Source organism: Vanellus vanellus (genome assembly GCF_965231255.1).
Source record: "Vanellus vanellus genome assembly, chromosome: 7".
Taxonomy (NCBI): domain Eukaryota; kingdom Metazoa; phylum Chordata; class Aves; order Charadriiformes; family Charadriidae; genus Vanellus; species Vanellus vanellus.
Window position 1 is genome coordinate 22,971,453 of NC_138912.1, and position 26,319 is coordinate 22,997,771.

General features: G+C 41.6%; 1 protein-coding gene across 1 annotated transcript in view; it reads left to right on the top strand.

Moving 5' to 3' along the window:
* Positions 1-4,629: 4,629 nt before the first annotated feature.
* Positions 4,630-26,319, top strand: part of TM9SF3 (transmembrane 9 superfamily member 3) — a gene marked incomplete at its 5' end in the record, with an annotated part of 52,390 nt that continues 30,700 nt past the window's right edge. The window contains 4 exon segments of the mRNA XM_082486750.1: positions 4,630-4,647; positions 4,649-4,843; positions 14,301-14,496; positions 25,359-25,481. Of these exon segments, the coding sequence (XP_082342876.1) occupies positions 4,630-4,647; positions 4,649-4,843; positions 14,301-14,496; positions 25,359-25,481 (532 nt within the window).

Below are 26,319 nucleotides of genomic sequence, written 5' to 3' on the forward strand. Positions count from 1 at the left end.
AGAATTAAGCATCATTACCAATGTGGTTTTCAATCCATTCCCCCTCTCCCAGCCCTGAGAGAGACATAGATATGTCTCTATTAGGTGATCCCTTGCGTACAGGTAGGACATGTAAAGCTTCTGTCCAGTTAGTAAGCTCCCTTTAATCTCTAAGAGAGCAGGTGATAGATTTGTAGCTCCTTGCTCTTGCAGGGTGGCAAAACCAATGTGCGGAGCTGGAGGAGTGACAGATGGCAACTGTGACTCTGCCAGCACTGAATGAAGGTGGAGAAGCCCCTGCTGCTCCCAGGGGTATAGGCATAAGCCTAAATATCCTCTACACGTTAAATTTGTAGGGTATGACTCCAAGTGCAGTTCATACAGCCTTTCCTTTTGATGATAGAGGGATGCAGGTGTTGTGCTGCAGGCCTACAGCTACAGAGGTGACCTTTTTCTTGTCTTTTTTTAAAGGATCTCAGTGCCTTCTCCAGTAACTCTGACACTACAGGCTCTCACTGACAGTTTGCTCTCTGTTCACAGTAGCCAGGGGAATGGTGAGGTGGGAGCTGCTTTCCTGTGCTCTTCTTGGAACAGATCAAAGTTCCCAGCACTATTCGGTCAAATTGGAAGCAGGGAAGGAGGTTTTGGTGCTGAAATGAGAAAATGGTAGCATAGATAAGTGAAGGAAACAGGGATAAAAGAAATAAAACTAAAAGAGGAAATTCAACAGCTTGATTATCTTCAGCTGTCACACATGCTTTGATTTGCACACAGCTCCCTGGTTTTGCTCAAAAGTTCCCCATCTCCTTAGCGCTGGCTGCAGCTGTGCTCCAGAGCTTGGAGCTTGTGATGCGATAAGAGGAATTCATCTGCTTTCACATCTGCCTGGCACAACGTAAGGTAGAACTGTAGGATGTGGGGAAAGCTGTAACAAAGCAGGAAGGGAAGAGCAAAATATGAAAGCATGTCATGCAGAAAATTTCCTTTCAAAGCTGTTGGGACTGAAGCAGCCCAAGGGTCGGTCTTCCCCAGCTAATTTTTAATTCTGCACCCCTTGAATGTGACAGCCATATGTCTTCTGTGGGAGGGGTTTATCTGAAATGTATCTGAGCATTTGCCTTTGCACAATCCTAATATCATGGCTGTGAAGGCTGTGAATTGGATTTTTATTGCTCGTACTGCAGTGAGATGGTTTATATCTGAATTGCTGAAAAGTAGCTCATAAGTAGCCTTTCAGTCCCTCTCCTGTTTGCAGCTTAGACACTTCCTTAGTCTGACCTGATCTGTCATACAAAACCAAATGCTAGTGGGGCTCTGGTTTGGAGAAGAGGTCAGCTGGGACAGGTGGGGCTGATGAATATTATAAATGCACTCTGTTCAGGCCCCTTCTGCACTGTGTAAGGGGGGCGGGAGGGAATTGAAAATGCATCTGTTATCTTGGGCATTCCCTTCTCACTTTCTCTTTGTGACTTGTCCTGGATTAGTTAGGGATCTCGCTTATCAGCAATCACAGCAAAACTGTCGCCCTACCAAGGAGAAAAGGAACAGCGCTAAAATGGTTTCACTGTTAAGTGCAGGTAAACAATTGGGGTGCAGGCATGACTTCTGTGTCTTTTGCAGGCCAGCTGCCACTTGCAGGCTTAGCTGCCAAAACGTGTGTTCCACATTGGATTGGTTTCATTTAGTTGCTTTAACCCTCTTACAGCTCGGTGTATGGAGTCCTTGTATGTGTAGACTCCAGTTGTGCTGGTGAGCATGTGGTGTGTATTGCTTCCACCCGAGATGAGAAGTGCATGGAAGCAGAAGCTCAGAAGAGACCGAGAAGAAAACTGCATGCAACCAGATTGTTGGTTACTGAAGAATATGCTTGCGGGGGCGAATGAAGAAAACACTGTTTCCATTGAACATTAGAGCTCAAGGACTGAACAGATAATAAAATTGCTGGTAAAAAGTAAATGGCCTGGCTGCCTGTAGGGGCATCAACCGATCCACCAAGCTCAGGTGGCATTTTCCTGGCTGGCCCTGGAAAAAGTGTTTGCTCTTTGTACAGTGTGCCTCACAAAACCCACTGCAGCAGATGGCTCTGGCTGGCCCTGGTGTTGACTGAGAGACTTAAGTACTGAATAAACTGAAGATGCTGAAGCTGTCTCTCTCTGTCTCCCAAGGGTAAGCTACTCTGTTTCGGACTGAGATGCAACGTCTGGAAGAAACATATGGTGTTATCAAAGCTGTCTTGGTCTTTTCCCCCTCTTTTTTCTGTTTCCCCCCTCTTTTTTCTGTTTCCCCCCTCTTTTTTCTGTTTCCCCCCTCTTTTTTCTGTTTCCCCCCTCTTTTTTCTGTTTCCCCCCTCTTTTTTCTGTTTCCCCCCTCTTTTTTCTGTTTCCCCCCTCTTTTTTCTGTTTCCCCCCTCTTTTTTCTGTTTCCCCCCTCTTTTTTCTGTTTCCCCCCTCTTTTTTCTGTTTCCCCCCTCTTTTTTCTGTTTCCCCCCTCTTTTTTCTGTTTCCCCCCTCTTTTTTCTGTTTCCCCCCTTTTTTCTGTTTCCCCCCTCTTTTTTCTGTTTCCCCCCTCTTTTTTCTGTTTTCCCCCCTCTTTTTTCTGTTTTCCCCCTCTTTTTTCTGTTTCCCCCCTCTTTTTTCTGTTTTCCCCCTCTTTTTTCTGTTTTCCCCCTCTTTTTTCTGTTTTCCCCCTCTTTTTTCTGTTTTCCCCCTCTTTTTTCTGTTTTCCCCCTCTTTTTTCTGTTTTCCCCCTCTTTTTTCTGTTTTCCCCCTCTTTTTTCTGTTTTCCCCCTCTTTTTTCTGTTTTCCCCCTCTTTTTTCTGTTTTCCCCCTCTTTTTTCTGTTTTCCCCCTCTTTTTTCTGTTTTCCCCCTCTTTTTTCTGTTTTCCCCCTCTTTTTTCTGTTTTCCCCCTCTTTTTTCTGTTTTCCCCCTCTTTTTTCTGTTTTCCCCCTCTTTTTTCTGTTTTCCCCCTCTTTTTTCTGTTTTCCCCCTCTTTTTTCTGTTTTCCCCCTCTTTTTTCTGTTTTCCCCTTTGTTTTTAAAATACAAACAGGGGTTTTGAATAGGTTTTGACAAGGATCTCTACAGAGACCTTGCTTCTACTGAAATAGTATGTTCGCAGCTTCCTGCCTATCTAGAAAAGGCTTCATATAAATGTAGCTTGCTAAAATACATTCAAGAAAGGTAGATTGAATGCAAAAGACCACAAGACGAAAAGCTTTTAGTATAGGTATGGTGATCAGTAGTAAACAGGGACATCTGTTTTTGCATCTTTCCTACAAAGCATGGATGGCATGTAACAGCACAGAGCAGCTCCTGCATTCAGCTCCTGTCCTTCCCCCTCTATGTATTTGTTGGCTTGTGCAGTGTTTGAGAAGATGGTGTAGCCCTATTTTTTTTTTTTTTTTTGTTATGCCTGATAGCCTCTGAAAGTTTTCAGTTTTAAAACTGATCAATGAACACTTCATAGAATCACAGAATGGTTTAGGTTGGAAAGGACCTTGAAGATCATTGAGTTCCAACCCCCCTACCGTAGGCAGGGACACCACTCACTAAACCAGGTTGTCCAAAGGCCACGTCCAGCCTGGCCTTGAACACCTCCAGGGAAGGGGCCTCAACAACCTCTCTGGGCAACCTGTTCCAGTCCCTTATCACCCTCAAATTGAAAAACTTATTCCTAATGTTCAATTTGAACCTGCCCTCTTCCAGTTTAAAGCCATTCCCCCTCGTCCTATTGTTACATGCCCTAGGAAAAAGTCCTTCTCTGGCTCTCCTGTAGGCCCCCTTTAGGGACTGGAAGGCCGCAATAAGATCTCCCCGGAGCCTTCTCTTCTCCAGGCTGAACAGCCCCAACTCTTTCAGCCTCTCCTCATAGGAGAGGTGCTCCAGCCCTCGGATCATCCTCGTGACTCTCCTCTGGACACGCTCCAGCAGGTCCATGTCCTTCTTATGTTGGGGGCTCCAGAGCTGGATGCAGTACTCCAGATGGGGTCTCACGAGAGCGGAGCAGAGGGGCAGAATCACCTCCTTTGACCTGCTGGCCACACTTCATACCATGAGCTTTTTGGCTTGGGGTTTTTTGTTTGGTTTGGGTTAGTTTTTTTGGGTTTTTTTTTTTTTGTTTTTTTTTTTTTTTAACTTTGGACTGGTAGCTTGAGAGAGTTCCGCCTTCACACACAGGTTTGCAGGCTTTACCTTTGCCAGCACGGACAGCAAACATCCATTCCTCACCCTTAGGAGCAGCTTTGCTACTTCCGTGCCTGCCCCTGGGCAGCTCTGCGGCTTTCTGCACTTCAGCCTTCCTGGGCCTGTGCTGCTGGCACAGCTTATTGTACTTATTTTTGAGGGTGCATGCACGCAGCCCTCTTGTCAATTTTAGGTTCTTTCATTGATCCATATGTTATGATTTTATCAGTTATAAAACAGCTCTATAAATTAAAAACTGACCGCGCTCCTGCTGCTGCCTGGGCCCCGCTGCCCTCCCTTTGTTTCCGCGGGCCCCATTCCGCCCGCCGGCACCGACCTGACCCCCCAGCGGGGGCTGCCGAGCTCCCCCCTGCCCCGGGCCGGCGGCCGGGCAGGGCCTGGCGCGGCGCGGCGCTCCCCTTGGCTCCTGGCGGCCGCCGTAGGTTCCGCGCTTCCGGCGTGCGGCCGGATGACGTGGCCGGGCGTGAGCGGAAGTGGCGTCGCGGGTCGGCGTTGGTGGCGGGGCGCGGGCCGGCTCCGCGGCGGGGCCTGCTGCGTGCGCGGGGACGCCCAGGCCCGAGATGGCGGCGCCCGGGCTGCAGCTCTGCGCGACCGCCGCGCTGCTCCTCCTCCTCCTCCTGTGCCTGCCGCTGCGCGTCCGCGCCGACGAGCACGAGCACACGGTGAGGCGGGTCCCGGCCTCCCCTGGGGGCGCCGCGGCTCTCGGGCCGCCGCCCCGGCCCTCCCCGCCCGCGGGCCCTGCTGCCGCCGAGGGGCGGCGGCGGCCGTCCGGAGAGCGCGGGGCGGAGCGGGGAGCGACGGGCCGCGGCCTGGGGCGAGGGGGGCGGTGAGCGGGCGCGGAGGCGGCGGCCCTGGCGGCAGGCGGGTGGCTGCCGCCCGTCGGGGCTTCCCTCTCATCTGCTCCGCTGCTGGGGTGATTGTGACCGGGCGGGCCGAGTTTATACGGGCTCGGGTCCTGTTCTCTCGAATTCGGCGTGAGCGGGACGCTGGGGTGCTCGGGGAAGGGCCACCGGAGTTTTCTGATCCGGTTTGCACATCCGTGTGGCAGCCGGGCGCTGCAGCGCTGAGGTGGCTGCCCTGGGTCCCACCTTTTCCTGGAGCAGATAAACGCCCGGGGAGGTGTGCGGGCCTTGTTTAACGAGGGCCGCTTTGCTGTTTGACTGCCACTCTGCGGGAATAGTCCTTTCTTCCGGGAGGATGTTTGCGTTTGTTTCAAGAATAAAAGTCCAAGCCGGAGCGCGGTTCTGCCTGCGCGGCGACAGGCTGCGGTGGGACAGGTCGCTTGAGGGAGGAGGGAGGGGTAGAGTGGGTCTAGGCTGAGGAGCAGGAGCAGGAGCGGGACTTGGAACGCTGCCGTGGACCCCTAAGGAAAACGGGTGCGTAAAATACCGCTGACTTGAGCGCTTAACCTATTGGCGTGAGGATAGTTTTTCTAAAGCGCTCACGATATCACCCTGAAGAATCTCTGGGATGTAAGTGCCAGCGCTTCATCAGGTTCTGATTTTGGAGCGTGGAAGTCTGTGCGATGAGCTGAGATGCGATTTTGGAACGAGGCTTTGCTGGAGCTGATCCCTGTTTCCTCACAGGCGGAGTGGATTACAGTGTGGCCGTGATTAAACGCTGTGTCTGTCGGTCAGAACTCTCGTGCTCTTGAGCAGCCTGGCTGGCGAACACTTGCACAGTTTCTTAACATAGCTTTCTCTGGGGATGGTGTGGTAAACTTAGTGTTTTTTATAAAACAGATAAATAGCATTGATAGTTGTTGTATGAGCAATAGTTAATTAGTTGCCTAATTCCATGAGACTTGAAAGCTGTTTCAGATTGTCTTTATTTTTTTAAAAGCTAATGGGATTTATCAGTGTTGCAGTTAATGACAGAAAAGCTAATACCGAGTACTTTCAAGGAGCAGACATTCTTTGAACTAGCTTAGGTCCCAGTTTTGTTGCTGGACCTGTGTTTTAGGGTTAGGTTTCTGCTGAGGTGAGGTGCTTTGCAGCATAGTACTGTGTTTATTTTAAAGGCTGTGTGCCTTGAGGGATTCCTCATTCATTTAATATTGGTAGTCTTCTGGGGAAAAAAGGATTTCATAAAACTGTCATTGAATGTATTTATTTTTTCACTTCCAAAGTGAATTCTGATGTGTTTTAGGTCTTCTGAATAATTACTTAAACGATTACCAATAGAAATAAAAAATTCTTTTTTGAAGACTTGTCATTTTTTCGTCTAAATTACTCAGCTCTTCAAGATTATAACTTCTCTCATGGTTTAGTATTCTTGTTCATGTGGTGTCTAGCTTAGTAACATCACGTGACAGGTTAGGAATAGTTGACGTAGGTAGACAGTTACCTTTTTTTGGAAGGCTGTCTCCTTGCTCAGATATTTTGATACTTTAATATTGTGTAGGAGATTGGAGTGAAAGCATTAATAGCATGAATGAAATATGAACAGGGTTTTGTAGCAGTACACTGATTTTGAGATTAAGAACCTGAAGGAAATGTTCCTTAAATACTGCATTTTAATGAACTTCAGTTCTAAATATGATTGCGCTTGGAAGATTAATCTTCCTATAACCAAAATGCCTTATTACATTTTGGAGGCTCTGCTCTCTTTCAGGGAAGTAGAGGGGAAATAGTATTACAGTGATTCAGGACTTGGTAAAATTTTCACTAACTTTGACTTAACTCCTATGAGTAGGAATACACACCATTATGTACAGCTGTTTCCTTATTAATGCTTTAGTGTGCAGCCTTGTGGGCCCAAGCACTTGGTCGTACCTGGGTGAAGGTGTGTCTTACATCTTGCCAGAGTTTACTTTTAACTGCCGATGTACAGGACCTTGTCTGTGTTGAGCATGCTGAACATTTAGAACTGCTGACTTAAGTGTTTAATGCTCTGTGTTAGCAGGTTAGTTTTTTAATTTCTGTACTGCTGCTATGATACATAAGAGTATACAATATTTATAAAATAATACACACATGCAGTATAATATGTATTTTTGTATTAATATAAATCAGCTATTTAATTTTATATATGTCCTTTATTTTATAACTGTAGGCCCGCATAAGCAAATATCATAAAAGGTAATTGTGAGAGGATTCTGAATGAAGTTCTAGGACTATAAGTACTAGTGTTTCTGGATATATTAGGTATGGATAGCTTCATTGGATCAACAGCTAAATCCTTTATCTTAAATTTGAATTAATCTTTAAAAACAGTGTCTGCATTTCTTTAGGGGAAGAATAGTATAAATACAATTATAAGATAAAGACTTGGGTATTTAAAATTGATAGTAAGTGAAGAGAAAATGTGATTTGATGCAGCATTTAAAATCTCCATTATCAAAAGGCAGTGTAGCAGCGTAACTCGAGGCCGCAACAGAAAAATTTATCAGAAACTAACTGAAAACTTGTCTGCTGTCTTTATTTTCATGCTTCAGAGTGTGTCACGTACCTGCTTTTTACCTGTGTTCTGATAACGGCAGCATTTTTTGACAGGCTTTTACTTGTGGAAGGGATAGTATAGATGAAATATTGGTGGCCTTATCATAATATATGCTGATCCTGTAGAAGCACGGTTGGTGGGCTTCTGCCTGGCTTTTGCTTTCATATATTCTGTTGCTAGACTTGGTGGAGTTGACAATAAAATAAGAAACCATAAAAATGTTCTGAAATATCTTTTTTTTTTTTTTTTTTTGTTGGGGAATGGTCTAGGGAGTACGTAGCATTTTAATTTTAATGTTTCAATTTAATTATCAGTGCTCCATAAGCATGGAAATACATGACAAATATTGAAAAGAAATAAAACCTAGCCTATAGTGCATAGCAAAATTCCTAAATTATAATGATTGAGAAAAGCATTTTTGTTTGACTTTTAGCCTGATGAAGTATGTTAAAGCCCTGAGCCTGTAAAGCTTCCTTAAAATTAATCCAGAAAATTATGAAGTTTGTATAGTATCTGTAAATTGTCAGTTAGAGAAACACCGTAGAAAATATTTCAGTGTGTGTGAGAAGTTGTGTGCAGACGAGCAGCCTGATTCCTTTTTGAAGTTCTCGTGGTTCCATTTTGAAGAGGTGAAATAAATGTCACAGAAGCAGGACGTGGTGTGCTTCAGCAACCTCGTGCATCTCGGAAGTGTACCAGTGAAAGGACTGCTTGTACAGTAGTTCAGACTGTGCTGCCTGTACAGTTCTAGCTGCATTTTGGTACAGTTCTAGCCTACAGTTCAGAGACAAATGAAGAGGAGTTATGGGAAATAACCTGCTTTATCTGAAGGAAAGCATGAGGCTGAAATCCACGGTTTAATAGACTATGGATGTGAGCTGCAAACATTGAATATTATCACAGTGCTTGATAGATAGGATATCTGTAAGATCCTGGGGACTGGAAGCCTGGGATGTTACTCGCCGGTTGCATCTTACTTGCTGCCTCTCTTACTTCTGTCCTGCTTCTGCAGCTTTGCTCTGTCAGTAACGGATAATGTTGGTCCTTTTTTCCCTGAAAGATGTGCTGGTGTTCGAGGAACTGCACAGTGGAAAGCCTTACTCCAAGCTTCAACTTCAGAAAAGCAGCAAAATTGCATACTTTCTGGAAGAAGCTATGTTGATCTGAATTTATTTTGCTGAATCATCACATAAGATGTGGTAGTTGTAATCCTCTCTGTGCTTCCATCATTTTTTGCAAAATGTTTCCATGGTTTAAAAAAGAATATCAGCAACTTGCCAGTCTCATAGCCTTTTCTGCAACCTTTTGCATACTGACTTAATTGTGTTATAGAATACATAGTCTATTTCTAGGGCTACCGTGATGTCTATGTTTGCGCAAAGAGAACATTAAGTTGCTTTCCGCGTCACTAGTGCTCTATTGAGTAACAGGAAAAAAAGATGCATGTACTGTGCTGAAGGTGGTCTCAGTATTGCTCTGAATAGTTTTTAAACAATACAGATGTATGGAAATTTTATTAAGCCTCAAAGTGTCTCACACACCCGAGCGTTCAGTAGTTGTATCGTCATGGAAGAAGTCCACACTTGGCCAGGTCAAACTGCGCAAGCTTCATGCCAGTTTAATATTCTGCAGGGGACTGGAATGGTAGTGTTGCCTTGTTACCAGTATAGATGGATTTAATGTGATGTTTAGCTTGCACATGCATATCTCTAGCCCGGTGCTCTGAACAGGCAGTGTGACCATGTTGTGCTGCTTTGGAACAGATGTCCCCAGCTGTGATGAGGGTTGTAGCTGATACATGATTGTATTTGAGGTGCAGATTGGTCCTCCACCATCTGGGTGGCAATTATGGAAAAAAGTTTCTAAAGGTTTACCTCGCATTAATCAGATTGTACCAGCATATGGTAGGTAACTTGTGTTGATGCTGAGACTTGTTCAGGCTGCCCCAGTGGTTTGGCACAGTTGAAATAGATCGTTATATACTCCATATAGTTACTGAAATTACTGAGCTGATATTAAGTTTAGTGCAGAAAAAGATCCAAAGCCAAACTTGCTATGCTTACAGAACGAGTACTACATTTTTTCATAAATTACAGTAAAAGGTATTTAAAATTGTGGTTTGTAGTCTTCTCTCATATTTGGAAGTAGTGAACTCTGAATTCTGGCACTGTTACCAAGTTGTTAAATACTTGTGTCTGTGAATTAATTAGGATCTCTGAGCTATGTGCAGTTTATTGTCCCTTCATATGAACCAAAACTGGAAGAGCTTGCTGAGATATACCAGGGATTGCAGCATCTTATTTGTTGACTTTTTTTGCCTTGTCAGTTACTATGTTCTTAATAGGACGCTGGTGTCCATCTTCTGGCATGTGAAGAGCTGCCTTTCCACCATTTAATTCTGTGCTAAGAAGTCAGGAAAGAGAATGAAGAACTGAAAAGCATTTATGAAATAGGATAACTTCAGTGTAGCAAAATAAGTCCTTCATGTTAGGAAGATGTTTGGCACTTGTTTTTGTAATGGATGAAGATAAAATTGCATTGACGCATAAGTGTAACTCTAGATATTAGATTTATGTCACTCAAATTATCTGGAGTCTACTCTGCGGATCGTTAATTTTACTTCAAATTATTTTACCGCTTGACGTTTTATTTCGTTACTACTTGCAAGCCTCAGTAGTTTAGATACAGCTGTAATAGGAATATGTTTGTTTCTTTTCCAAAAGACCTATAGCAGTGACGGGTCAAATAGTGACTCAGAACCCGTATCGTATGTGGAAGGAGAGCAAGAATTTTTTATTTAGGTCTCTTACGATGACAGCTATTCTTGATGAATTTAACTTGTTGGATGTGTGACGTGGATATTCTTGCCCATTGTAGCTGACTTCCTCTTTTAGTTGTTCTGTACCTGTATCGACAGGGAGTTTTTCATGCTTTTTTCACGTTTTCTGGGATCTAGCAGAATCCCAATGAGTCAAAGTATTTTGCTTGCTGATTGTGTAGCAGGAGATAAGGAAACTCTCACTCTTACATTTATATTGCTGTATAACAATCTTTGAAAGCGACCATTGGACTCTTCACATCCTGTCTTACTCTGTGTTGGTTTTGACTGTGAGTTATTGCTGACTTGCCTGCTAAGGTTAACAGAAGGCAATAGCATTTTAATTTGTTCTGTTGCGTTCAGAGCTCAGAGGGTACAGTTGAACAGTTGCTCATCTGCCAATATCAGAACAGTAAAAATAAGAATTCAGGGTTCTTCTCTTTTGTCATTTTGTCCAGTGTGTCTAAGGCTGATCAGTTCCTGATGAAATGAGATTAGTTTCTTCAGTGTGTTCTTTCTGCCTAGAATGAAAGGTGGTCCTATGGAACTGAAATTTTCTTCCCATTTTCTATGACTCCAAATTCTCTGCAGTTTGCAGAAGACTCCACATATGCTGAAAGATTTAGGAGTATGACAGTAGTTGGAACTACTGCAAGACTAACAGTGAACGTGCTGACCAAAATCTAACTGGTACTGACTGATACAGCGTACCTGAGTGCTGTGGCTCCCTTGGGACCAGGGCTTTCTTTAACAACTTATTTTATGTTCTCTTTCTCCTAGTGTGACGTATTTGCTGGAAGGTATATTGCACATTAGCCTTCTCTGAACCTAGAATTCCTCATATAGAGGTGACAGAACAGTCCTACAAAATCCTCTAGTTCTCTGTCTTACCTAAATAAGCATTGTCTTCTGTAAGCATGTTGACACTGTTATTTGTTGTTGATGCTTTGATATTGTGAAGGCAGTAATGAAAAAGAAAAAAATAAACACCAAAAAAACGAAACCACCACAAACTTGAACTCTTTGATAGCACTGAGTTCTTGCCACCAAATTAAGATTATAAGGATGAGGTATGTCATGACAGGGAAATGTATTTATATGTGAAAGCGCATCTTTACAATTGAGAATGAGAAAATCTGTTTGAGTTTCTACTAAACACCTCCACCACTACCCCAAATTCAGGCTGAAGTTACTTAAGCTGTGTTTCTCACTGCAGCCCTCTTAATTTTGGGAGGGCACTGTGAGCACCTGATGAATTGCGAATTGCTGTGACTAGGGACTTGCTGGTTGTGAGTGAGGTATAGCCTGGGATGGCTGAGGTGCCATGTTTATTTATGTAGCAATCCTGAACAGATTTCTCTTTTGTTCTGTGATAGTTGTGAGAGAAGAGGAAGTAATAAAAGTAGAGTGATTTTTTTTTTTTTTTTGCGTGGTCCCTTTTCTTTCCAGAGCAGACTGATGGCGTCTTGGAGTCATTGTGGAAAAAAATTGTAGGCCCTGAAGGAGTGCTAAGCGTCATGACAAGTAAAGACCGAATTTGTTATTGTAGATATTGTAATTACAGTTTAACTACATTATTGGATCAGAAAATGTAACAAGATTTTGAATATGTTCTGAAGAAGTTGATTTCTGTCACTTGAAGGTGATTTGCTATAGTTCCAAAAAGGCAGAGGTCCCAACTCAGTATGAAGAAGGTCAGAAACAAGATGCGAAGTAAAGTGGTGGTCAGTGCTTTCTTCATGCAGGCACTGTCAAAGATAAATTAACAGACCTCAGGATGTTGTCATATTCTGTTACTGAAGGTTGAACAGAGACATAGCTCGGTTCACATGTAAGCTGTTGCATTACAAGGAGTAATGCTAAAGTGGGCTCTTGACGACTTAAGACCATTTTGAGAAAGGGCTGAAAATATGTTCTGCAGCTGTTAGAGGAAGAAGCAGAAGACGTGCTAGGCATAACAGACTAGAAAGAGAGATGGACCGACTTGTCCCTTGCTACACTGGCAAGAGCTAGAGGCGGTATCGTAGTGCAGATTCCACTATCTGCTTCTGCTGCTGAGGGGGCTGGAACTGTGATTTTTCTTTCTTCCTTCATTCTTTCCCAACTTTCTTTGAAGTTGGCCAACTGTGTTGCACTGGTATAACCTTTTTGGTTGCTGGCAGAGAGGAGGAACGTCTGCTTTCTGTTGCTGTGTTGTTTACTCTTCTTTGCTTTTTCATTGACATTCTTTACCTGTCAGAAACGTTCCAAAGTGTGTGCTCTGCAAATGGGCAGGTTTGTGAAACTGGTAAGTGTTTGGTCTCTGCTGCAGCTCAGAATGAAATTAATAAGATATTTAAAGTTTCCTGATGGAGATCACTTACATAAGAGGCTGGAATGACCTTTGTGCATCTTTATAAACAAAAAAGATGAGGCTCGTAATTGAGATGATGTGTTAGAATGAAGGGATTAAATTATTTCCCAAAGCATGTTTGTTTAAATCCTTGAGTTTAACTTTTAAACACCTCATCTGAAGAATTTATTGCATTGCATGTGTAGCTAATTATTTCTGAGTTAATCTGTCAGCATGAGCGTGGTTATTCAGAATAAATGGAGTTGAAGAACCTTTGTTCATTTGTTAAAAAGAGATGCAGAACTGTATTCAGTATTTCAGCTGTGTGCTATGAAGTAGTTACAGCTAATTAACATTTGACTTCCTTTTCCTCTCCAATGTGTTCTGTGTTTGCGTATTTGTCTTAAAATAGTACTTTGTTCTTCTGTACTTTAAAAAAAATCAGGATCTATTTGGTGATTGTGCTTGCAGGTGTGTACAGTTAGAAGTAGAGTTTTTTTCGGCCTTGAAAGTTAGATCACTGTCCCTCCTAATCTGTTGAAATTATAGTAGGTGAAGAAGTTCTGTTGGGTAAGAGGCTTTGTAGTAAGCAGCAAACCTGATACCTCATCCAGATGCATTCAGATATAGTGCAAGTAATGATTTCAGATCACTTAATTCTTCTGAATTCATGCAGTATTTGAATACTGATAGATGAATGGCTTTAAGGACGTTTTGGTTGTTTGAAAGTTATAAGGGCTTGAAAAAAATTACTGGCTTCCAGCCAAGGAATAAGTTTTCCTGGCTAACAGTAGCTGTGGAAAGTGAAGGGTGGATGTTCCCAGAAAGAATTTTATGGCAGTCACCAGACTCTTTGCTGTTCTGTTTTTTTCACTGTGAGAATGTTGGAAATGCATCAAAATGTAGCCCTTCTGTCTGACTTTTTTGTCTCTCGACTACTGTAGGCATGCCACAGTTTAATTTTAGTGCTTCCTGTGAGGCGTTGTGCTCTTTTGGGAATTTTGAATGTAATTTATACCATTACAAAATTGAAAAGGAGCTGCATTTTAGGAAAATCCGGTATACCTGTCACCATGGGTAGATTGCTTGATTTTTTTGCTAGGATCTTGTTTTAACAAGATGTTAGTCTGATACTTTGTTTCAGTCAGCAGAGATAAGTTGAGTTTTGCTTTTAACTGATACATGTTTCCACAAATTTGTAAAAACTTATTTATTTTTGAGACTTCTGTTCTCTGCACGTTCTGCTTCTCTATTAAATTTGCGTGAATTACCCTCTTCTGATACTTCAGTGATAGGCTCTAAGAAACTGTATGATCAACTAAGCTTTTTTTCTTTGTAGGAAAGCAGGCTGAAAATGTCGTCCCAGAATCCCTGCCACCTAAAAGACAAAAATACTTGACTTACTTTAAATGTAACTGTTGCCTGTGATTGAGCAATCCTGCCTTGCTAGTTAATATGAATGAGAGAGTTTCTTGAATATTCTTATTCTGCTGGGCTTCTCATCTAACTCAATAACTTTATCTTTCAGTACCAAGATAAAGAGGAAGTTGTTTTATGGATGAATACAGTAGGACCCTACCACAATCGCCAAGAAACATACAAATACTTCTCTCTTCCTTTCTGTGTGGGATCAAAAAAAAGCATCGGCCATTACCATGAAACCCTAGGAGAAGCACTTCAAGGAGTTGAATTGGAATTTAGTGGTCTTCACATCAAATTTAAAGGTAAGGGTAAGCGATTAAAAGTGCATTTGGTCTCTTAAAAAAAAAAAACCACAGAGCCTTAAAACGTGATTTTTCAACTAGAAGAACTGAAAGTTTGCTGTTGCTGGCAACTGAGTGTATTTCGTATTGTTGCTTGAAACATGCTGCAAGGTTGTCTGCTACCATTGGCTTTTCAGTTTACAGTAAAGTTTTCATCTGTGTGCCCTTTAGAAGCAACTGCAAGCATCTTCCTTAAAGTAACTGATTACATTTTATAAAGTAAAATTAAGCCTTCTGCATATGAATGATTAAAAGTGTATTTACTGGAATTAATATTCTGTAATTAACAATTCTGAAGATATAATTTTTTACTATGATGTTGAATACTTGCAGACTCTGCTGTTGGAAAGGAGTAGCAAGAGCTCAACATCTCAAAGTTCTACCTTAACACAAAGTTAATTATTGTATCCTTCTGGTTACTGTCTAGTTTAAACTACCTTTGACAAATTCCTTTGTTTATCAGCTCTAACTCATCATATGCCAGTCAGGATGGAGCTGGTCTGTTTCCTGCCCTCCCCGTCTTTCCATACTGTTCCAGAGATGACATTCAACTTCTTTTGCAAATGCATTTCTTGGTGTTAGGGGCTGAGTCTTCTATTGCATAATTTCTCTGTGTGTGTTCTTTGGTACCCAGAGTCCTTTCAGATATTTGTAACTGGTAGTTGCAGAGCTTCAAGTAATAACTGATTCTTTTTGTCTGTATTGAATTTTGACATTTATATATTTAATTCAATTTGGGTTTCTGTGTCTATGTATGTTTTTCCCTAGAGGGCTACACTTCATTGCATCACCAGTGCTTAACTGGATGGAGAACTTAAGCGTAGTGTCTCTTGTCTGAGCATTTGCAGTCAAATGGGACTTAGTTTCTGTAAACTATGAAAGTTTTCTCCAAAATTGGACATCTGCAAAATAAGAGTCCTGATGATGCTTTTGTTATAAGTTAGATAAGTGGAATGTAAGATTTAAAGTTTGTTAAAACCATAAATGCTTCATAAATTTTTAAGTTGCATAGGAGATAGCATCCCTGTATTAAAGAAATTTGGAGTTAAATCTTTCCTTTTCGGAAAGGAACTGTATATGCACAAACACTGGAAAACAGTCCTATTACTGGTTTACAAGACATGTACCCTGCTGAAAATTTTATTCAGTATGGGAGAAATAGTTTTCCTTTCCAACTTCATAGAATGTGCTCAGAAAGTGGAAAATGGAAAGAATAGAGAAGGAAACTGACAGCAATTCAGCATGGTTGTAAAGATTAAGTAAAGCTTCTACTGTGGGAATATGATAAATATTTACTTTTACAGCCAGTTATAGGGGTAATTTTTACTTCCTTTAATCTTCCGATCTTTACAAAAACATTATGTTACTCCAGTGACAATTGTACTCTCTAGATGCATCACCAAATTGAAAAGACTGGAGGGTTTGTAAGTTAATGTTTACTGTTTTGAAGTGTCCTATTCCGGGATTTATTTTCTGAAGATTATGTGTATTTAATTCCCTTATCTTACCAAAGTTTTGCTAGATCAAGTCTTTCATTTTGTGGCTGGGAGTACTGAGCAGATTGTGCTGTTCTGTAGTTCACTTTTCAACACTTCCGTCCTGTACCTGCCCTTTTCCTTATTGCTCTGGAGGTAGTAATTTGTTCTTATAGTGGAAGTGTTGAGGTGATATCAAGGGAAGGAAATGGACTGACTCAACATCAGGAACTGGCTGAAATGCTTGAAAAATTTTCTTCTTTAGGGGTCTGAAAAAGCTAGAGCTTCTGTTGTACAAGAAGTACACGTAGTAATCAGGCTGATTTAGATTTGTAAAGGATGTTAATCTTTTTCATCTGTCTCATCTGTTATTTTAGGAAACTTTCAGTTTATCTTTTGTCTCCTCTTGTGACCACTGTATTGTCTGTAGTCAGATGTAGGTTACCTTTCCAGAGTATTTTCTGCCATTTCTGAGGGAAATATGCTGAAGGAGAGCATTCTGAATACACTCTTAAATTCTTCTGTAAAATACTGTTATAATGGAGAAATTAATGAGTTTCTGTTTCGGTAATTCTGTAATCTAACACTTAGAAAAAAGATACTTAACGTCTGTTTTGTTAAACAAAATTAAGTACAACTTGGGTAATAGTGAACCTCCAGCTCCTCAATACATAGGAATTGATACCTTTTCTATTTTGTTAAGAGAAGACTTTTGGAATTCAGAAATACAGGGAGCCAAAATCATCCCAGACTAACATGAATCCAGAATGGTGGAAAAGTGCTGTGGTTTTTGTACCTTGTGATTGTTTTGGTTTTGATTATGTCCCTGCCATATTATTTTATCTATTGTCTGTAGTTCTTTACAACAGGTAAACCTGTTTTCCTTAAGTCTTATTTTGCTTTCAGGTTGGGATTTTCAGATTCTGATTCACAGCTGCTTATGCTGATGTTTTGACACAGAAAGAATTTAGATTTTCTTTATTAAGTATTATTTATTGTGAAAAAACGAGTGTAATTTCTTCAGGGTTTAAGGTCTGGTCTTCCACTCATACTAGTTTTTTCTGGTGCCTTTTTGCACCTCTGATTGCTTTACCAGTACGTATCAGGTATGTAGTTGCTCTATTGGGGTATATTTGTCCAGACGGACTCAGCATGGTGTCTTTCAAAACAGGCTTTGAATGGGTACGGAAGAGTAGAGATTTCAAAAAGAATCGGGTATTTATAGCTTGTAAGTTTACGTGATTGATGTGCTCCTACATTTCGCAGGAGGTGGGGAATTCCTCTTCATCCATGTCCTTTGTTGCTTTTTAAAAATTTATTTATTATTATTATTACTATTAACACATTGGTGCTCTGTATAGAATGATAATCTGTATTGGACCTGTAGGGAATTTAAGTCCTAAGCAAAGTAGCTGCACGTCAGATGTTTTCTATAAAGCAGATGGTACATGGTAGCTAGTTGATGACTAAGTACATGTACAGGATCTGGGAAGCTGTCCATGTGCACTTCTAGTTTTTTCCCCATACAATCTATGTCCTCTGGATAAAAGATGAAGACAATAATCTCTTTGCTGTTAGCTGGAATCCAGCAGCTTCTTTATCAGGAGGTGCTTTAGTATTTCTAGCAGTGGATGAAGTGAAATCTGAATGGGAGTCAACTCTGCTTTACTATCTTTAATCTGCTATTAAAAGTTTTAAAATATCCTTTTTTCCAAATTTCAGAGTAACAAGTGTAAATTAATTGTAACAGTATTTATTTAGTACTTATTTAATATAAAATTATCTAAAATTTGTTGAAATCCAAATCCTCTTGATATCAGGTTTGAAAGTAAAAACCCAGAACAAAGGTTTGTTATCTGAGATTCATTTTTACAGACTTAGAAGCTGTCGTAAAGCCAGTACAATTTATATCCAATGCACGAAGGAAAATTTCAATTTCATAGAGCAGGCCTTAAAATTGAGCATTTGTATAAATAATTCTTTTCCAATTTGGTTGTTGAAATGTGACGGTAGCTCAGGATTTTTGGTGACTCTTTAATGGTAGATCTTGTTCTTGGCTGAAGTGGTGTTCTCTTTTTGTAACTGGATTATATCAGTGACATACTTTTTTTTTTTTTTTTTTTTTTTTTTGGTAATGCATAAATTTTACCTCGTTGTGATTGATCCATGCTCCTACCTCTGCACCAGTGGTCCAGAAGTTGCTGCAATGAAATTGAAATGGAGTTGTTGGTGATTTGTGGTTTGTTTGTTTTTTTTCCTTAACAAATAGAAGCTTATGTTTGGGCACGGATAGATTCATACGTTCTTAAGGAGAAGGTACGGCTTCAAGGAGTGTTGCATATCTAACATCTACAGCTGAAATAATTAAGAGCTGCTCAAATACCTTTCAATAATCATTTAGATGCTTGAACATGAGTTAAAATACCTAACCATAGGAACCTGCTTTTCAAAATATTGGCCTGACTGTCTGAAAGACTCATACGGATTTTCTTCGTGAATATGTGAATCAGATCTAAGTTTGGAGTTAACAGGTAATTGTATTTTTCCTCATGTGTATTTGGGATTATGGCAAGACTAACAATTACAGGTATTTTTCCTCTTTAAATGGATGTCATAAAAGTTTACAAAATTAAATTCACAGAATCACAGAATCATCAGAGTTGGAAGGGACCTCTAGAGATCATCTAGTCCAACTCCCCTGCTAAAGCAGGATTGCCTAGAGCACATTACTCAGGACTGCATCCAGGCGGGTCTTGAAAATCTCCAGGGAAGGGGACTCCACAACCCCCCTGGGCAGCCTGTTCCAGTGCTCTGTCACCCGAACCGTAAAGAACTGTTTCCGTGTATTTGAACGGAACTTCCTGTGTTCTAACTTGTGCCCATTGCCCCTCGTCCTGTCACTTGGAACCATTGAGAAGAGCCTGGCTCCATCCTCCTTCAACCCACCCTTTAGATACTTGTATGCCATAATCAGGTCTCCCCTCAGCCTTCTCTTCTCCAGGCTAAAGAGTCCCAGCTCTCTCAGCCTTTCCTCATAAGGCAGATGCTCCAAGCCCTTAATCATCTTAGTTGCCCTTCGCTGGACTCGCTCCAGCAGTTCCCTGTCCCTCTTGAACTGGGGAGCCCAAAACTGGACACAGTATTCCAGTTGTGGCCTCACCAGTGCCGAGTAGAGGGGGAGAATGACCTCCCTCGACCTACTGGCCACACTCTTCCCTATGCAGCCCAGGATTCCATTGGCCTTTTTGGCGACAAGGGCACATTGCTGGGCCATGGATAATTTACTGTCTACCACAACCCCCAGATCCTTCTCCTCCAAGCTATCTCCCAGCAGGTAAGCCCCTAACCTGTACTGGTGCCTAGCATTCTTCCTCCCCAGGTGCAGGACCTTGCACTTGGTTTTGTTGAACCTCATTAGGTTCTTCTCTGCCCAGCTCTCCAGCCTGTCCAGGTCACGCTGGATGGCAGCACAGCCCTCTGGGGTGTCAGCCACCCCACCCAGTTTGGTATCATCAGCAAACTTGCTGAGGATACACTCTGTCCCCTCATCCAGGTCATTAATGAATATATTAAACAAAATAGGACCGAGTATTGACCCCTGGGGGACACCACTGGTTACAGGCCTCCAACTAGACTCTGTGCCGCTGATCACAACCCTCTGAGTCCTGTCCCGCAGCCAACTCTCAATCCACCTCACTGTCACCTCATCTAGCCCATACTTCCTCAGCTTCCTAATGAGGATGTCATGGGAGACAGTGTCAAAAGCCTTGCTAAAGTCAAGGTAGATGACATCCACGACTTTCCCCTCATCCAGCCAACCAGTTATAACATCATAGAAAGCTATCAGATTGGTCAAGCATGATTTACCCTTGGTAAATCCATGTTGACCACTTCCAATAACTTCCTGTTCCTCAACGTGATTGGAGATGACATCCAGAATGAGTCGCTCCAATACCTTCCCAGGGACAGAGGTGAGACTAACCGGTCTGTAGTTCCCTGGGTCCTCCTTCTTGCCTTTTTTGAAGATTGGAGTGATGTCGGCCTTCCTCCAGTCCTCAGGCACCTCTCCTGTTCTCCATGACCGTTCAAAGACGATGGAGAGTGGTCTAGCAATAACATCCGCCAGCTCTCTCAGCACTCGCGGATGCATGCCATCAGGGCCCATGGACTTATGAATGTCCAGCTTGGCCAAGTGGTCTCTGACCCGGTCCTCCTCAACTGAGGGAAAATCTTCCACTCTCCAGACCTCCCCTTTTGCCTTCAGAGGGTGGGATTCATGAGGGACAGCTTTAGCAGTGAAGACCGACGAAAAGAAGGCATTCAGTAACTCTGCCTTCTCTGCGTCCTCCACCACTAGGGCACCTGTCTCATTCACCAGCGGGCCTACATTTTCCCTAGTCTTCCTTTTTCTATTGATATATTCAAAGAACCTTTTCTTATTGTCTTTGACTGCAGTGGCCAAGCTGAGTTCTGATTGAGCTTTGGCCCTTCTCATTTTCCCCCTACATAGCTTTGTTATATCTTGATAATCCTCATAAGTTGCCAACCCCCTTTTCCAGAGAATGTAAACTTTTCTTTTTTTCCTGAGGTCCAGCCAAAGTTCTCTATTTAGCCAGGCTGGTCGTCTTCCCCGTCTGCTCGTTTTTCGAGACAAGGGGATGGCCTTCTCCTGAGCTTTTAAGAGCACCTGCTTGAAGTATGCCCAGCCTTCCTGGGCACCTTTGCTCTTCAAAACTGCCTCCCAAGGGACACTCTCGACCATGCTCCTAAACAGGCTAAAGTCTGCCCTTCGGAAATCCAAGGTGGCAGTTCTGCTGGCTCCCCGCCTTACGTGATCAAGAATTGAAAATTCTATCATTTCGTGATCACTGTGCCCAAGGCGACCTCCAACCTTTACATCCTCCACAAGACCTTCTCTGTTAACAAACAGTAGGTCCAGTAGGGCACTTCCCCTAGTTGGTTCCTTCACCAGCTGTGTTAGGAAGTTGTCTTCCACACACTCCAGGAACCTCCATGACTGTTCCCTCTCTGCTGCATTGTATTTCCAGCAGACGTCTGGGAAGTTGAAGTCCCCCACAAGAACAAGGGCAGATGATTGTGAGACCTCTGCCAGCTGTTTGTAGAATACTTCATCGGCTTCTACATCCTGATTAGGAGGTCTATAACAAACTCCCATCACGATGTCTGCCTTATTAGCCTTCCCCTTAATTTTTATCCATACACACTCAGTGTTGTCATCCACACTGTTAAGTTCCTGGCATTCAAAACTGCCCCTAACATAGAGGGCCACCCCACCACCTCTTCTTCCTTGCCTATCCTTTTTGAAGAGTTGGTAGCCATCCATTACAGCACTCCACTTGTGTGTGTCCTCCCACCACGTTTCTGTGATGGCGACTATATCATAGTTTCCTTGCTGTACAATGGCCTCCAGCTCCTCCTGTTTATTTCCCATGCTGCGTGCATTAGTATAGATGCACTTCAGCTGGGCTGATTGCCCTGCCACTTTCTTGGGGGGACAAGCCCTAATTCGCACCTGATCATACTCAGGCACTACTGTAGCTACCAAATTATCACTACCCCTCGTGCCTTGGCTGTCACACAATTCACCATCCCCCACCACCACTGGGACAGGCTGCAAGACCTTGCTAACACTTTTACCCAGAAGCACTGGTACGCTTCTCCCAGGCACCACTTTTGTAATCCTGGTCTCATCCCCGTCCCCCTTCAAACCTAGTTTAAAGCCCTGTAGATGAGCCCTGCTAGCTCTTGTCCCAGGATCTTTCTTCCCCTTCGGGTTAGGCTTCCCCCACCTGTTGCCAGCATGCCTGGTTTCCTGTAGATGAGCCCATGATCAAAAAAGCCAAAGTTCTGCCGGATACACCAGTCTCGGCTGTGGATTTGGATTTTATACTTTTAGATTTTTATCCTCTGGAGTAAGTAAAGGGGAATTAGAATTGTTCTAATAAATTAGTTTCTGCAATAAAAACCAGTTCCCTTCTCAACATAGTTTGACTGGACAGCAGTATCAGGTAAGTGTGAAACTGCACGCTATTCATCATGTTTGAAGAATTGTTTATGCTGCAGCTGTCAGTAACTGAAGTACCGTAGACTGCATCAGTATAAGTCAGTTGAATCAGTGGACCTTGCCTGTATTTTTGAAATAAAGTAAGAAAATTATGAAAATTATGTACAGGAGTGTATTCAGCTGAGAGTGGAGGTTTGCACTTGAATGCTCATAGTGGTGACTGGTGGGGTTGATCTACAGTGTATTTAAGAATCCATGAAGTAGTGTTTCTTTTCGTATTTAAAAATGCATCATGTGGAAGGATACCTGTGACCATACAGGACAGCTGGATTTCCCTTCTGTTACAAATATGAACAATGTTGTTCTTATGTCATAGATGTCAAATCTGTATAAATACCTTTGTGAAGAAAGTAATGAATTATTGACATATACTTATATTACAGTATAACTTTAAGTTTTCAGTTGGCTTGATTCTCTTATCAAGCTAAATCTAGAGGAATAATGCTTTTTATGTAATATGTAGAGTTCTTTATTCAAGCATTTGAATTGATATCCTCTACATTACGCTGAGACCTAGTGAATTATTAAATGTATTGAACATTGGGTTCACAGTGACTTCAATTAAAAAATTAATTTTTGAGATTGCCATACAGTACCAATTAGAGAAGATGAATTAAAGGGTAAAAGGATTTTTTAACATACTTGAATTTTGCACTTATTTAGAGATGTTATTAAAAGACCATACTTCTAAGAGAGAACTCCCTGCCCAAGACTTCCTTGTGCAGCGCATCTAGAAAACGACAGCCATTCAGGATGATAGTCAGTGTTGTGCTGGGAGATGGACGGATATACTGAGGTTTTATACGGTCTGTATGTTTGAATAAAACCTAGTTGATCTGACTGGTCATAGGAAATTTGAAATCTGACCTAAGTGCACCAGCTTTTGTAATGTGTCTTGCTTTCATGCTCTTTTGAAATTTGCTTAATGTGCTACTGACATTACTGAAGCTGTATTATATAGCAGATGTTACCTCTTTGACACCCCTGATACAGGCATAACAGAAAACTTCGCACTCCTCTTGGATACACACACAAACATAACTCGGATAAGAACTATCTAACATATGCAAAACTTCAGTTCTGGTAAAGCTGTGATGAAGTAGACTTCAGCTTCCCCAGCCACTGATGCCATCCTAAGCTACTTTAAATTAATCATTTAACGCAGTGGATTTAAGCTTGACCATCTAATCCTGTCCTGTAACTAAACAACAGCTTCAGCATTCTGGGTTCCTGGAGAAAGGAGCACTTGTCTTCATTCCTCTTGCCTTTATTCAGTTGTTTTAAGGGGAGGTGAGAGGAACTGGACTGTGTAATATGGCTGAGGGTGAAATCATACACCATATGTAAAGTCACGCCTATGTTTTGCAAGAACTGAATGAGGTTGTTTCTACTGATTCTGATAGATTCTTGTGTACGTAATTCATAATCTAGTTGATCTACAGTTGATTGCAATATCTCTGTGATGTCTTTTGGTATTCTGAATACTAGGAGTAAAATCCATAAATATGGATGAGACGGTTTTTTGGTGGCATGCTGCTACTTGCAGCCTGATCAGATGTCAGTGCAGTCATTTCACTTCAAGTGATATTTCAAAGTCTTTTTAACAGCAGCAAAAGCCACTGCCATTCTGCATCTAATGTTTACATCCTAGAACATTAGATGCAGAATGGCTTATTTCAGTTAGTTAAAAAAAAAAAAAAAAAAACCACCACCAAAAAGTGGCAAATTCCAGGGGTCTGGAGTAACTTGGAGTAACTTGGTGTTAGATTGCAATCTAATACTCAATTTGTCTTGGTTAATAACTGCAAACAAAGGCTTCTGTATTCAGGCTACAGAATATGAAAAGTCTCTAAAAAGAGCACTTGTAGTTCACATGAGTTTTATTTCAGTAGTAGCGCTTGCTCCTGTCCCCGTGTTGTCCTTCAGTTGTGCTATGTGTGTGGGTGAACCAATCAGGAGAGAGCCACCAAAAACCAGCCTGGCCCCCATAGCACTTCCCCAGATCAGGCTTCTGTGCTAGGTAATGCTTCATTTAACAGCCTCTACCAGTTTCTCTTTTTACCCTTGTTTTAATTAACAGTATATTTTCATTTGACTTCTGTGTGTTGGACAGTCCTGTGTGAGTTAAAAAAATTAACGTTAGAAAGATGTTATCCTTTATTTGAGTATAGTATGAAACTGCTAGAGAGTGAGAATACAGTGCCAAGTATTTTGGAAAGAATTAATCCCTACTTAGCAACAAATCCAGAAGACTGAGATTCTGAGATTCTGATTATTTTTTTTCTTTTAATTAATGTCAAGATGACTCAAAAAATCTGTTAAAGTGAAAAAATGCCAAGCAGAGGCATTTCTTGGGGGGAGCATAATCTAAAAACTATAGGATCCAGCTCAGTAGGGGCGTAAATGCAAACCAAGGCCTGGATTTGTGTTTCAGCTGTGATACCAACTTCAATGGCTTTCCTCTCCTGAATTTACCAGTACGTGTCCTGAAAATGTAATCCATGGACTAAAAGTCGTCTTGGGATATTTGTTGAGCTGAATGGTTTTGTTATTCTCTTTTTTTCCCCAACAAAAGTTTTACTGTCTAGTAAGTCAGTCTGAAAAATGATAAAATTTTTAATTGAAAAAGTTGAAGCTTAGAGTGCATTTGTTAGGTCTTGGAAGAAATAAAACCAGAAAATACTAAAGTTTTCATAAGCAGTAGGAGAAAGAGATGAATCCGTTCCAGAATAGCTGGGTGCACTGTTTTCTCCAGGGCTATAGGAAATCACTGCGACTATGCAGGTCAACTGTTGGCTGGTTTATTACTGTCTTGTTTCACCAGTCTCTGCTTCAGTTTTGCTTGACCAGTTGTACTGTGTATATTTTCATTTTGACAAATTGTCGTTATCAGAGGAACAACGTTTTGTGTTGGAAATACTATACTTGCTGGTGCTTTTTCTGTGCAGGTGATTTGATTTTCTTTTCAAGCTTTATATTGCATGCAGTTAGTGTACAGCAGAAAGTAAGCTGAATTTTGATACAGATTAGAGCTGTACTTGAGGCACAAATTAACTCTGTGTACTAGAAATGGGTCCTCAATTCCACTGATGACAAAAAGGGGGCTGGAGGGGGGCTGGGGCTGGGATTATTTGTGTTCACTTTGTTTCCTGCTTGAGGATAGCCAAGAGGGGTTAAAGACTGTTGTCTCGATGTCCATTCCTCTGTTTGCTTGGTTTGCCTTCACTTTGAGCCAGCTCATTAACTGCTGTGATTTTTTGCAGACGATGTAATGCAGACCACTTACTGTGAAATTGACTTGGACAAAGGAAGAAGAGATGCATTTGTGTATGCTATCAAAAATCACTATTGGTACCAGATGTATATTGATGACTTGCCAATATGGGGTGAGTGATATTATGCATAAACAACTTGATTACAACTCCAGGAGTCCTGTGCTAGTGGGTTTCGTGGAGTCATTTAATTACCAAACTTCATTACAAGAATCTCACAAGTATGCAGAATTTATGTAACCAAATAATACAAATAAGTTGAAGGATTATTGCAGTGAAAGAACAATAGGATGGCTTATACTAGTGAATTACAAAAACGGTGAAAAGCTGTTTTGTTTTCAAGCGCTGATTTAGTAATACCAGGTTCTTAGGGTTAAATTCTTCTAAATGCTGAAGTGAGTGATAATTAAATAGGTCAGATACAAGGTTCATGTCAATGTGTTCATAAATAACAACTTTCATAAAACTCTTTCAGTGTTTAAACTTTATTTTGCTAGTTCTTGTGTTTATTACTAATGCAAGAGCTTTTTTACTTGGTTGATTTACTTTTATGGTAATTTTGTGGCTTTTAAGTTTTGCACGTGCAGTCTGTGGTTATACGAAGGAGTCTTATTTTACTTGTTCTTATACAGTTCTTAAAATTGCTCTTGCTGAGTATTATTAATCTAGGCCTAGAAGTGCTTGTGTCTTGAATAAAAATTTATGTGTCCTTATGCTTTTGTCTCCTAAGTTCTCAGGTTTTTTTTTTTTACTGCTTTGTAACCTGTGATCACATAGGTAGTAAAGAGTGCTCTGCAGATTGCAGTTTGCACTGATAGCAATCAACCAACCCCCCCAAGCCCTGATCTCCCAGTTGTAGATACAAACTTGAAGGGAAATGAAAAGCACCACAAAACGCTTTGTTAAGGCAGGGTCTTTGTTGCCTGTGTTCTGTGAAAGAGGTAAAACTGCT